Here is a 13,222-nt window from a genome sequence, read left to right on the forward strand (position 1 = left end):
AATGAAGAAAACCTTATATTTTTAAAACAAAGCAATACTACATCATCAAAGTTGGTGTTGTGACTTTATATATTGTCAATTACTTGCATGAGAGTGGGACAGGTGATGGAGTTCGCTGTTAGCTTAGAGTTAAGGTTTTTTCCTAAGTGCTTTTTACTACTTTTCATTGGTTCAATATCTTTTAACCAACATACAGATGTAAAGGGTGTTCAAGAGCAGTGATTTAAGGAAAGAAAAATCTAAACCATGGCGTTAGGTGGTTTCCTCCTGACTGCAACAATATAATGAAAGCTAAACAACACAGAAATGGGTTCTTTTTCATTCTTGTTTTTATATTTCTTTGAGGGGGGGGGGGGGGGGGGGGTAGCAAAGGTCGGGATCAAGACTCAAACCTGCAACACACTTTCAGGCTGGATTACCAACCTAGGTGCCCAGACGGCCAGGAAAAATGGGTTTTACTCGCATAATATATATTGTTTAATTATTAAAAAAAAGGTACAGATTGAAGCAGCCAACTTACAAAGGATGGTTAATTTAGAAGTTATTTTCTTGATCAATGGTGTTGTTTTGGTAGTGGTGTTTATGCCTGCTGGTTTGGCTAGCATTGCAGGCGTGGTCGCCTTTGCCGTAGAAGCTGATGAGGTCGGGGCCGATGCTGAGACGGGAGGTTTCCCGGCTGTCGTTGTCGTATAAACCGGTGCAGAATTCACCAACACTGGCTCAGTTGAAGGTATGGGTTTCCCCAGCTTGGTGTGGAGTTTCACCACCTTTCCGAAGAATGAGGAAGTAGAAAGATCCATTAATGTTTATGCATGAATTCATCAATCACTCCATAAACGTTCAGATTATGACTGCCTTGCCAGGCTATCTCTCATTAACGTGGAAAATGAGGAAAAATGTGGAAAACTATTTTTAACATTACGTGCATGCGTGCACGTGCGGCCATGACAAGCAGCGAGTCGGGGGGGGGGGGGGCTCCATCCAGAACACACCGCAGCTCAGAGCATGCATGCTGGGTCTTAGGCTATTTTTATGGCAGCCCATTTGAGACAAAACACTATGCAGAGTATCTGGTCATTATGAAAGAAAGATGAGTAGAAAAAAATCAAACTATAATTCAGCCAATGTGTGTGTGTGTGTGTGTGTGTGTGTGTGTGTGTCTGTGTGTGTCAGAAACAAGGCCGTAGCTCCTCACTGCCTGCACCAATAGCTCCCACTTTTCACACAGGCATTGACCATAATAATATGGAGGTCTTAACGGAGCCCTTTTTTCGATTTGACACATTAATGATTAATAATGTGAAAACGCGAAAATGCGAAAACGCACCCAGGGCGCAGTACCCCCCGCGGCCACAGGGCGGCAAAACTCCTCTCCCCGGAAATCACGTGTCACCAGTGTCACAAGTGAATTGCATTTTGGGACGGTCACTGATTAATACTGGGACACAGTTTTCCGTGCAACATCTGTTTCGACACCACACTGTCCGCTCCCTCCTCACCACCTCCTTCGTCGTGCCGTACACATGAGCTACATGCACGCAGCTATACTTTCGCAACGCACGTGTGTGTGTGTGTGTGTGTGTGTGTGTGTACTTTCGCCACGCGCGTGTGTGTGTGTGCGTGTCTCACTACCTTCGCAACGCACATGTGTGTGTGTGTCTCGCTACTTTCACAACGCACGTGTGTGTGTGTGTGTGTGTGTGTGTGTGTACTTTCGCCACGCGCGTGTGTGTGTGTTTCGCTACTGCTTTTATCCATTGGTTATATTACATCGTTAGACCAGGGTTTAGTAATGGGGGTCTCATGTAACTCAGAGACAGCGTATACAATTGACCCATTTACACTCTCACATTTAACAGACATACAAATGCCATTCAATGGGGGGCTCCACGGGCATCTTCACCTTTCAAATGTCTCCACGTATATTTGTTACATCTGTGTGTATACAAATATATTATACAAGTTAAAATGAAGAGCAATTCAATATATTTATGGGGGGCTCCACGGGCATCTTCACCTTTCAAATGTCTCCACGTATATTTGTTACATCTGTGTGTATACAAATATATTATACAAGTTAAAATGAAGAGCAATTCAATATATTTATGGGGGGCTCCATAGGCATCTTCACCTTTCAAATGTCTCCATGTATATTTGTTACATCTGTGTGTATACAAATATATTATACAAGTTAAAATGAAGAGCAATTAAATATATTTATGGGGGGAAATTGTCCATACAACGGGTAAGGACTAGTTATAATAATTTGAGCAATCAAAATAAGCTGGTTTGTACACTCCATTGATAAATGAGGGCCAGTATGTTTGACGAGCGAACTGAGGTACAGTCTTTCTGGTTGTTGTTTTTTTACATCAGAAATGGGGGATTAATTTGTAAATGTTTTCAATTACAAGTGTACGACCAAACAGCGGCTAAGCGGTTGAACATGGATGGATGGATACATAGTATAGTAATATGTATGTACGATGTATATTAATTTAGGTCTTTGTGCGCATATGTGCTGGTGCACAATTTGCATATAATTGGTGCACAATTCTGTATTTTTTAATCTAGACCATTATGTATAACGGTTCTTTTATGGCAACATGAAACCAATAAGACCGTTCACAAAAAAGAAAAGGAGAGATAGCACTGCGTGAGTGCTGGAGACATGTAATTGCTTAACAGATCCCTGAGGGAAGTATCGGTACGAGACTTGGCAGCTTTCAGGGGACATCACATGAGTCACTGCACCAATATCCAGTATGATTTATTTCCGTCAATATTTGTCATGGCTGCCTCCTATAAATATAAATGTCTTGATAGCAGTCAGCCAGTCAGTAATATAAAGTTGCTAAGTTGTGCTAACTGCTAACCTTTTGGTGTTTGGCCCCACGGATATGAGCAGCATAGGCATCAACCCCGGTGCAGGCCACATCGCAAAGCTCACAGCGTAGCTGGGTTTGAATCCCTCTGGGCCCATTGTTGGTGCCTGCCTGGCCTCCAGACTTTAGGGCTGCCTCCTTCTTTTTGTGCTTCTGGCCATCCAGGTGCTCCCGATACGTCTAAGAGAATTGGACACAGTTAAAGGGTTAAGACATCACTGACCACCATTGATTGTTCTATAAGGCATTATTTACACATAGCTGATTTTCTGATTCAGAGCTACTTACACTGTAAGTGTAAGTAGGTAAACTGTAAGTGTAAGTAGGTATGTGTACAGGGTTCAGTGTCACGTTCAAGGAACTTTCAAGATATGATTGATCATATCATAGTACAAACTAAAGTGACTCCAACCACGTGATCACTGAGGCCCATCATAAACAATGTTGTCTTACCTGAGGGCCAGCACAGCTAATCTTACAGATGTCACAGTAATGGAGTTGTGGCTGCTTGGGAGGCCCTTTGGGTTTCTGCAACTTGCTCTGGTGGAACATTGGCTTTTTGTAGGTGTTTACAGCCGGGGTTGTCACCATGTTGCTGCCTGCATTGCTCCAGGAAGAGCTGGTCAGCTGTTTGGGGGGTTGCTGGATGGAGGGCTGGGTCTGCTGGGGAGGAGGCTGGGGCTGGGAGACTGTAACCTGTGTTGGCTGGTAGTATGAGGGGGTGGAAGTGGAGGTGTAGCCACTTGAGTCGTAACTGGAGTAGCTGATACCTGAAAGTAACGGGACAGTAAAAGAGTGATCCAGTGCAACTGGAAGGCTAGAGACAGAAAAATGCAACTTCACCCTTTTTAGGTGAAGTCTACTAGCTGCTAGCCTACAGGTATGTCAAGTCAAGTCAACTTTATCTATATAGCACATTTAAAAACAACAGAAGTTGACCCAAAGTGATTTCCATATAAGAATTACATCATAAAATAAACGTTTAGAAATACTTCATATAAGAAAAATACAATATAACAACATTACAAGGAACATGAGAACATGCAATAGCCTACTAATTACAAAGAGGTTAAAAACGTTCACAGAACTAGGAGCTGAAGGCAATGGAGAAAAGGTTTTAGAGAGGATTTGAAACCTTCGATGGTGGGGCTGGATTTGATGTGTAGTGGGAGACTATTCCAGAGTTTGGGGGCAATTACTGAAAAGGCCCGGTCGCAAGGGGACAGCAAGGGGCATTTGGGAGGTTGACCTAAGTACACAACACCAGAGGGAGTGCAACAAACCATGTACAACCCAGATTCGGCACAAACAAGGGACTAAATTCTTTTCGCTCCTATGCCACCAAAATGTGGAACGCCCTACCAACAGTCATTAAGACATGTGAATCCCTTGACTCCTTCAAAACCGCTCTCAAAGGGCACCTACGGATGGCTGCAATTCGAAACTGGCCTCTGTAAAATCTGAATCCCCCCCACCCCCCCCCCCCCCCCATTTTCCCTCACTGTATATTGTATCTTTTCCCTTTTTTGCTTCCCATATGATGAATTCCTGTTCTGTTCTTTAGCTACATAGAAATGTCTATTTGTATGTCTCTAAATGTTTGTATGTCTTTAAATGTTTTGATGAATTGAACAATGTGGACCCTGTTGTAAACAAGTGTAATGCTTAATTGGGTCGTCCACTCACAGTTGACAGTCTTTGTATTGAGTTTGTGCTTAAAATGTACTGTAAATTCTACAAACTGTTAATAAATATTTCAATCAATCAATCAAAAAACCATAGAGGTCACAAAATGTATTCATGTGCAAGGTCATTTTGGGCTTTAAAAATGAAAAGTAGACCAGTGCCAGTGCAGTTGGGCCAGAACCGGGGTTATGTGGTGCTCGCACATTCTGGTTCCTGTCAAAGGTCTTGCAGCTGAGTTTTGGACCATCTTTAGGCAGGACAGAGTGGATTGAGTCAGGCCATGATACAGGGAATTACAATAGTCCAGTCTAGGCCCAGGCCGTAGCGTAACGGTCTGGGCACCGGACTGGTGATCCAGTCGCGGTGTGCCGCGGGTTCGACTCCCGGACCCGACACGGCCTTTACCGCATGTCATCCCCCCATCTCTCTCCCGTTTCCTGTCAGCCTACTATCTGTCCCTTAAAAAATCAATAAAGGCGTAAGCCGCAAAAAAATATCTTAAAAAAAAAAAAAAAAGTCCAGTCTAGAGGTGATAAAAGCGTGGATCACGGTTTCTAGGTCACGGTACGCTAAGATAGGTTTCAATTTAGCTATTGTTCTTAACTGATAAAAACTGTTACTCACTACACTGGACACTTGTTTATAAAAATGTAAGCTGGAGTCAAAGTGAACACCCAGGTTCTTTACTGTGTTGTGCAAATTCGCAGAAAGGGGGCCTAGGGAACTTTTGAGGTCATTCACAGATTTCTGTGGGCCAAATATGATGACTTTATATGATGAAAATGTGTAGCCATCCATCCCTTGATGTCATCAAGGCAGTTAAAAATGTTGTTCAGAGAAGATGTGTCGTTCGGCAAAGACTTTTATAAAAATGGGACGCAATGACTATCTGCTTGACAGAGGGGGTGTTCTAGTACATGAAGCTGCTTCACGCTACAAAAACAGGAGATAGGCTCCTGCCCTAGGCTATGGACCACATGTCTCGGCAAGGCTGGCTTACTTATGCCAAATTGAACAGGTTGCAAAAACACACAGATAGAAGATATGCAAACAGTACTTGAATTTCATCAAGTGTTAATCAATACAGTCTATATGTAGACTAAGGAAGAAGCACGTCAAATGCCAAATCACATTCCTCATCATGTATTAAAAGGGATTTAAATATGTGTAAAGAAGCACCCCCTGAAATGCTTTGGCCATGTCTCGTGACCCCCGCCCCCTCCCGACCACCAATACAAATTGACCGCTACAATAACCTTATAATAGAGAAAATACATCATAAATAAATACTGAAACCAGATATCATTAGGGAAGTGTACTATGCAAACTCTTAATTTCCATTTTCCAGCCTTTCAGTTGCAATTTTTTAAAATCATCTGGGGACCCCCCCAAAATAATTTGGCGACCCCCTAAGGGGTCGCGACCCCAAGGTTGAGAACCCCTGTTGTAGATCACCTTTTGTCATACCCATCAGATTCTGATGCTCAGACAAAGAGTCTCCTTCAGCTGGAGTATCTGGTATGTGCTTTGAGTGCTTCCAGAGCACATTTCTCTGAATTTTTCGATCAGGAATGCAGTGAATGCTCTAAATTCGATTCCAATTCCATAATGACAAGCAAGAACACTCAAAATCTTTTGCCCAGAGTTCATTTACGAACACACAAAGAATTATGCACAAAATGGCACACCTAAGTGTGCCACCTAAGTGTGCCTTGCAGTTAAGAGGCACTATAATATACAATTCTAGTCTGCATTAGTTCCTAGTGTTGTGGACCGAATTCAACTAAAATCAGTCATTAAAGCACTCCTCAGGTAACATGCACTTTCCTGTAATACGCTACCAGGTGTGTGCATGCTCTTCCTGCTCCTGCGCATTGGTAAGAAAATAACATGGGGAACTTATTCCTCATATATTGCCCTTAGTGCATGTGGAATTGGGCTAAACTAGACATTAGTTCATCTCTCTCACCAGAGTAGGAGGTGGCAGATGCTGTGGGCGTGTAGGAGGATATGGGTGAGGGAGACTGCTGGACGCTTGTGGACACTGGGTAGATGTTATAGCTGGAGCAGGCTGGAGTCAGGGGTTTCAAGGCTGTCACCTGCCTCTGTGGAGGAGGGGGCTGGCTGTACACCGTGGAGGAGGCTGGAGTGTAGCCGCTCTTTACACCTACTGAGAGTGAGATGAAGGGAAGGGGGTGAGGAAGGAAGGGAAAGGCAGAGGGAGAGTGAGAGAGACAGATATTTGATTCTCAAATCACATCCTCTGGGACTGCCTGTCAAGAGAACTACGGGCAAGGCAGTCAAGCCATCTAATCCACCTTTGGACACCAGAAACATTCCTTAGAATATCACATTGCACTTCTATACTTAGAAAGTGTGAAACAAACAATACAAAGAATGTAGTGAGTGACTGTCTGGCAAACCAAAGTACTGCAAATTACTATTCTAAGTTCTCAACTGTAATTGAAACGGGAACAGTCTCCTGCTGCAGGTTATCTGAAACGCAGTGATGGCTGACAGAATAAATGCAGATGGATTTACCAGTCTGGTAGTAGTTGTCTGTGGCCGTCCTCTGGGCTGGGGCTATACTGGGCTGGTAGTACTGTTGTTTATTATCATAGGCAGTCACTGCTGGGGCCCGTCCATAGCTGTAGTTGTCCTGTAAGTGTTGGTATCCAAGGCATTTATCAATAGATGCACAATCTATAGTCTATCATCAATAAATTGTCTCTACTTTAGTATCCTTTATGTGTTTGTGTATGTCAAATGTTATATCTAATCTACACTGAAGTGAAGAATTGCGATAGTAGCATCATGTCCAGGGGGTGTACTTGTACATTAAGCTGCCTCAGCAACCTCACGCTACAGAAATAGGACGGGCCACATGGCTCGGCAAGGCTTACTGACTTATATATTATAATATATATTTATAATATTCTAGTAAGATCAATAAATTGTCACTACTTTATTATCCTTTCTGTGTAATAAAATCCACAAAACAGTTATGCCAAATGTTAGATCTACGCTGAAGAATTGCAGCAAGTATACCCAAAGGATTTTATCTAATTAATGTACAGTTGCAAACTTGCAATGTCCACATTGTAAAACATTACATTCAATAACGCTTTTCATTGCATCATAACATCTCGGATATTTTAAATCAAGCATGAACACAACGTGCCATGAGACTTTACAAACAGTATCTCAAGCAAAGGGAAATCAGACTGACCATGTCCGAGTATACCTGAGTATACGTCTGTGGGGTGGTGGTGGGTTGTGGGGGTGCTGGGGGGTCTGGCTGCCTGTAGCCATATTCCGGGGGGGCCTGCACTGCCTGGTGGCCCTGATAGGCAGGATACGCAGCAGAGACCACCGGCCGGGCTGCTTGAACTGGGGCTGGAGCATACGAAGCAGTCACAGCGTGAGCCACGGCGGGAGCCTGCTGCACACTGTAGCTGGCTGTGGAGGGGTGGGTGTAGGACGGGGGAGGCTGGGTACTGTTGGATGGAACAGGTGAGGAAGAGGGAAGGAAATGAGCAGCAGGAAGAGAGGAGAGAGAGAGAGAGAGAAGCAACATTTAATTAACAAGATGGTATATGAATGCAATTGCCTTCAATAGAAATCGTTTGGAAATAAGCTACTGATTCAGATTGTGTTTAAAGATTGTGTTCTATTCTAAAATCATGCGGTGAAAAAGCCTGCTAAAAAAAAGCCTTCACAGCAGTAACTTCAGTGTGATAAGCTTGGGAGGTTGGTTCCATCTACACTCACAGAAAGTATGCCTAACCATTTATACTAAGGGGAATGTGAATCCTTTCGCCGTAATTTGATGGGATCATGTGAAAAAACCTACATAACACTTTTCAATGTGTTCTGTGTCTCGCGTTAAATATCAGCAGTTCTCCTCTAATTAGAGTTCTGCCAAATGCACTGCGATATTAAGCTCCTTACGTCAGAGCAGACTACTTTAGGTGCTGTACAATGTGTTTCTCATAACGAAACACCGACAAGAGGCTCAAATAATAGCACAGGTACAAATGGTGTATTGGCCAAAAATGTTAGGCATTTCATTGGGCAGTGAAGTCAGAAGGCACCGTCCAGTACACACTGACCTACTTACTAAAAAAGAAGAGAAAATGTTATTCTCAGCTGAATTTGCAGTAATGCCAAGAAGACAACCTTGTGTGTTTATGGAAGCAATTACAAACTAATAGCAGTCACTGGCACTGACATCCTGTACCTGATGCTGTCAGCAGAAAAGCATATGGTGTCAAGATAGACAAGGACAGGAAAGGGCGAAAAAAGTACAATGGATTCTAGATGGCCAAGTGTTGGCCAACTACAGGTGCATGGATGCAGCAAAAATAGTGACACAAGTTACAACAAACTACTAGTAGTATTCAAGCAGAGTTGTAAGACTGGCACAATTTGTATTTTATCCAATAATATATTGGACCCAGGATGAAAACCAGTAGCAAAAGGATGTAACACTGATTAAGTTTGAATAGGGAAAAAAAAAGGCAGGCAGACAAACAAAACGGATCTATAAGTAATATAAACAGTGTTAACAACTATAACAAGATGATGTCCTGTCCTGTGCTGTTGCAGCAGTAGGCAGTTTGCCTATAACCAATTGCAAATGGTTTAGTTACAGGCTAAATGATGAACATTGAACAAACAAAAAATTGTAAGTGTTTTATGAAGCTGTTGCGGTGAAAACAGGCAACACAACAAATCTGTTCAATCAGATAAAACACGTTATCAACTGTCTACAATGAATTGTATCAAGCTAAAGTGAGCCGTGACTCCGCTCAGCTCAGTTGAAAAAGTTCCAGCAAAAATGTCAGCTAAAACACTTCACTTGATGACTATCCCATGGTCTAGTAGTCGTACAAATGCAACTCTATTTGAGCCTCACTGAGCACTAGAGCTGAGAAGCACATGCTTGCAGACTATTGCATGCTTGCAGAAGCTATGCACAGATCATACAGGCGGATGGACGATTGCTTAAAGATGGGTTTAATTCATGTACGTTTTACGGGGAGTGGTTGGTCTGTGTCACAGCAGATAAATAGCAGCAACGTTATCAAGGCAAGAGACTTAACCACACAAACCTTAGTGTCCCTATTCTGGAGCCAAGGTTTGGTGAAAATAGCAGATCTACAAGTTCACAAAGCTTGCAAAGAGATTTGGGGCAGAGGGAAAAAAGGTGCGGACCAACTCCAGACCCCTGGCAGAGGCGGACCCTGATGAACTAGGGTTTAAGTGGTTGGCAAAGAGTACAAAAAATCTGGACAGGTTGCACTGCTGCATCGGTAAGAGAATGCCTCTCTCTCCCTCTGCCTCTAGGCCTGTCACAATTAAATCACAATTATTTGTGTAAACTTAAATTGGTAATTGTGACAGCCCCATCTACCTGCCTCTCTCTCTCTCACACACACACACACACACACACACACACACACACACACACACACACACACACACACACACACACACACACACACACACACACACACACACACACACACACACACACACACACACACCTCCCTCTCTATTAACTATTAACTTGAAAACTATAATTATTCATCTAATATTCAAACATGTATTCACCTAAACCAACTTAGTTGATTTAAAATGTACGTTTGTGTGTGCTCGTGCTCTGGACAAGTGACTTTTAGTGCCTGGACAAGTGCTTCAAAAAGTTAATCAAGTCCTGATTGTTTTATATATATATATATATATATATATATATATATATATATATATATATATACACACACACACACACACACACACACACACACACACACACACACACATAATTATGAATAGGCATATAAAACATCAAAATATAATCAAATTATATAGCAAATTTAGGCCATATCCAGATATCCCCCGACCCCCAGTGATATGTTACACCAATAAATATTACTTGAGGATTTTTGTTTTATCTTTATATTAGATATCACTATAAATGGATACCAAAGTCTTTAATTTACAATCATGAGATTGTGTGTGCAGTTAAGTAGCTAAAGGTAGACAAGTCAAGTTTAATTTAAGAGAGAACTCATTGATGTGGAGACCAGATGGCATGGTGATGGTACTACATGTGTGTGTGTCAGTGGTTCAGAATAGCAATATCAAACTTCGTACTCAAAATTAGGCAGGCCATATTTTTGTCCACTCGACAGTGGCTGCTAAATTCAGTAATTAACCAGACACTCCTCTCAAGTCAACTAGCCTAGATAGAACAAGTTGTTATTTCCCACCCCGTCATTAGACGAGAAAACGCTCCTCCAGTTGCACAATGTTGCAAAACTAAATAAATGACAAATATTACAATAGTTGTTTAGCACTAGAATCACTACAAGCTACAACACTTGTACAACGCTATGTAAAATAAAATGACATTAACCACAAAATTACAAAAAGTTTCTCAATTATTTTTAAAACCAAATACTAGGAATGTGATCATCATTATAATATAATGATGATCATATTATGTTGTTGGCCAAAAACCCTCCCTGGCTACCATGCAGTCACCCCACAGACATTTAAAAACTGCAGTCTGCAACAGCCAGTGGCAGGCTGAGGCTGCCATTCAGAAACGGTAGCTTGGGGCTTCACTTGTCTGCCTTCGTAACCTGACACACGTAGCTCGCTGAACATACAGAGGTCCTCTCTGCTGCAGCTGCTCTCCAACTTTCTAACCCAAAGTGTAACCATTTTTTCGGCTCGCCGCTTCGTGCCAATTGCGTGTGCGACCGCTGGCCTTCAGGATCGCATGCTAAAGCTAACGCAGCAGCACTAGTAGCTAACGAGCTCGTCCACCGACTGCACGGACAGGACAGTGTGAACCTGCATCAATTGCGCACGGTGTGCGTGTGTGAGAGGTTGCCAATGAGACCAGTAACAGCGTGAATATGAATGTCACGCTGACACCTAGTATAACAGACGCACGCATCAACTGGAATTACCTGTACTGCGGACCGGCACCATGTGTATAGCCATAATAATTGCTCGCAGCCATCTTTGCATCTCCCGTTCACAGCAGCAGCACTGTACGTGGACGGGCCAGTATCCGCTTGTGTCACGTGTGTCTGTCACTCAGTCGGGGCGCCCGCCTGCTTGCTGCGTTAACTCTACCAGCGCTAAGTGACAGACAGCTGATTACAATATGCAGACACTGACTGTAACAGTCTGTAAGTGTGTCACTGTACTGTAGACTGTAGTTGTACTGTCTGTAGCATAGTCTACCTACCTACCTGTGAGTGTGTGTGTGTGTGTGTGTGTGTGTGTGTGTGTGTGTGTGTGTGTGTGTGTGTGTGTGTGTGACGTGTGTGTGTGTGTGTGTGTGTGTGTGTGTGTGTGTGTGTCAGTAAACAAATGATTATTAATTAGCCTTGGATCAAGACTAGTATGATAGATGTATTTTATCGACTTAGACATTTGCAATTTTACATAAATACGAAAGTAAAGGTCAGACTCCATGAAATACATATACTTGATCCAAGGCTAATGATGATTAATTGACAGGCCCACTTTATTTATTTATTTTCTCATTACAGGCTTCTATTCTTGCACTTTGATCATCACTGTAGCAACAGTATCAAATGATTTTGTGTAGAGAGTTTGCAAAGAAATGTTTAGTAAGGACGGATATAATGTAGCTAATATAGATCAAGGCATCCTGCTACTCAGGTAGCAGACAGGCCAAGTCCAAAATATTTACTGTTTTTTAGTTAGGCTAGCTAAATTTCTTTGGACAATGGATGTGCATGTCATGACAGTAACAGAAAAGACATGGCTGCATGTGGAACGAACAGGGTAGAACAGAAGCAGAACGTGTGCTGCAAACTGGATGAGAGTGATATGATTGGATGGAAGTGTCGGAATAATATATTTGTGTAGGCTATGTGTCTGCGTGTAGAAGCAGTGCATGAGGGTGACAGCTTTTTATGCAACAGAAAAAACTGGGGAGGAGAGAGAGAGAGAGAGAGAGAGAGAGAGAGAGAGAGAGAGAGAGAGAGAGAGAGAGAGAGAGAGAGAGACCAATAGTAAAAGGGAGATGCTGTTGCCAAGGAACAGTGGCCACATAGGGGACCATTGACAGCAGCAGAATTACCAAAAATGGATCCTTTAGGATTAAACCATCTGATTGGTAACGTCAAGGAAGCAAACAGATGACCTGATTAATATGTGATTTCTTTTTTTAATGGACCCCATATAGATTTGGTGTGAAATCAGTTCAAGAATGAAAAGCTGACTGTTGAGGAAACAGGACACATATAAGGGGGTTTTGCAGCTGAGAGAGAGAGAGAGAGAGAGAGAGCTCATGATGCCAGAGCAGATGTATTCTAATTAAAGGATTTTGTGTCTTGCTGGGGTGAAACGCTGAGCTGGGAGGCAACACGTCGGCGGTCTCTTCACGCCAGTCTTTTACTCTCTCCTTCCAAGACAAAGGTGGGCAGAAAAGGAGGAGGAGATGAGGGGGAGACGAGCACAGAGGTGGCCCCTGTCTTGAGGCACCTGCTGTTGGCTACTGAGGAGGACACTTTGGATGTGTATGTATGTGTGAGTGAGTGTGTGTGTGTGTGTGTGTGTGTGTGTGTGTGTGTGTGTGTGTGTGTGTGTGTGTGTGTGTG

General features: G+C 42.8%; 1 protein-coding gene across 11 annotated transcripts in view; it reads right to left on the reverse strand.

Annotated features, from left to right (window-relative positions):
• The window catches only part of zfr2 (zinc finger RNA binding protein 2), a 34,767-nt gene extending 23,124 nt beyond the window's left edge, over positions 1-11,643 (reverse strand). For 6 of the 11 annotated variants that reach the window (XR_014569363.1, XM_083767118.1, XM_083767120.1 and 3 more), the window contains exons 1-7: positions 11,555-11,643; positions 7,801-8,068; positions 7,113-7,230; positions 6,541-6,741; positions 3,339-3,655; positions 2,877-3,065; positions 521-767 (exon numbers count right to left, since the gene is read on the reverse strand). Coding sequence is in view for 10 of the 11 variants with exons in the window: in XM_083767118.1 (XP_083623244.1) it covers positions 521-767; positions 2,877-3,065; positions 3,339-3,655; positions 6,541-6,741; positions 7,113-7,230; positions 7,801-8,068; positions 11,555-11,607 (1,393 nt within the window). In the remaining variant the exon portion in view is untranslated. The remainder of the gene's footprint in view (positions 1-520; positions 768-2,876; positions 3,066-3,338; positions 3,656-6,540; positions 6,742-7,112; positions 7,231-7,800; positions 8,069-11,554) is intronic. The other 5 variants (XM_083767121.1, XM_083767113.1, XM_083767116.1 and 2 more) reach the window with 2 other exon arrangements.
• Between the last annotated feature and the right edge of the window lie 1,579 nt (positions 11,644-13,222).

This window comes from Protomyctophum parallelum (genome assembly GCF_964188405.1).
Source record: "Protomyctophum parallelum genome assembly, chromosome: 6".
NCBI lineage: Eukaryota > Metazoa > Chordata > Actinopteri > Myctophiformes > Myctophidae > Protomyctophum > Protomyctophum parallelum.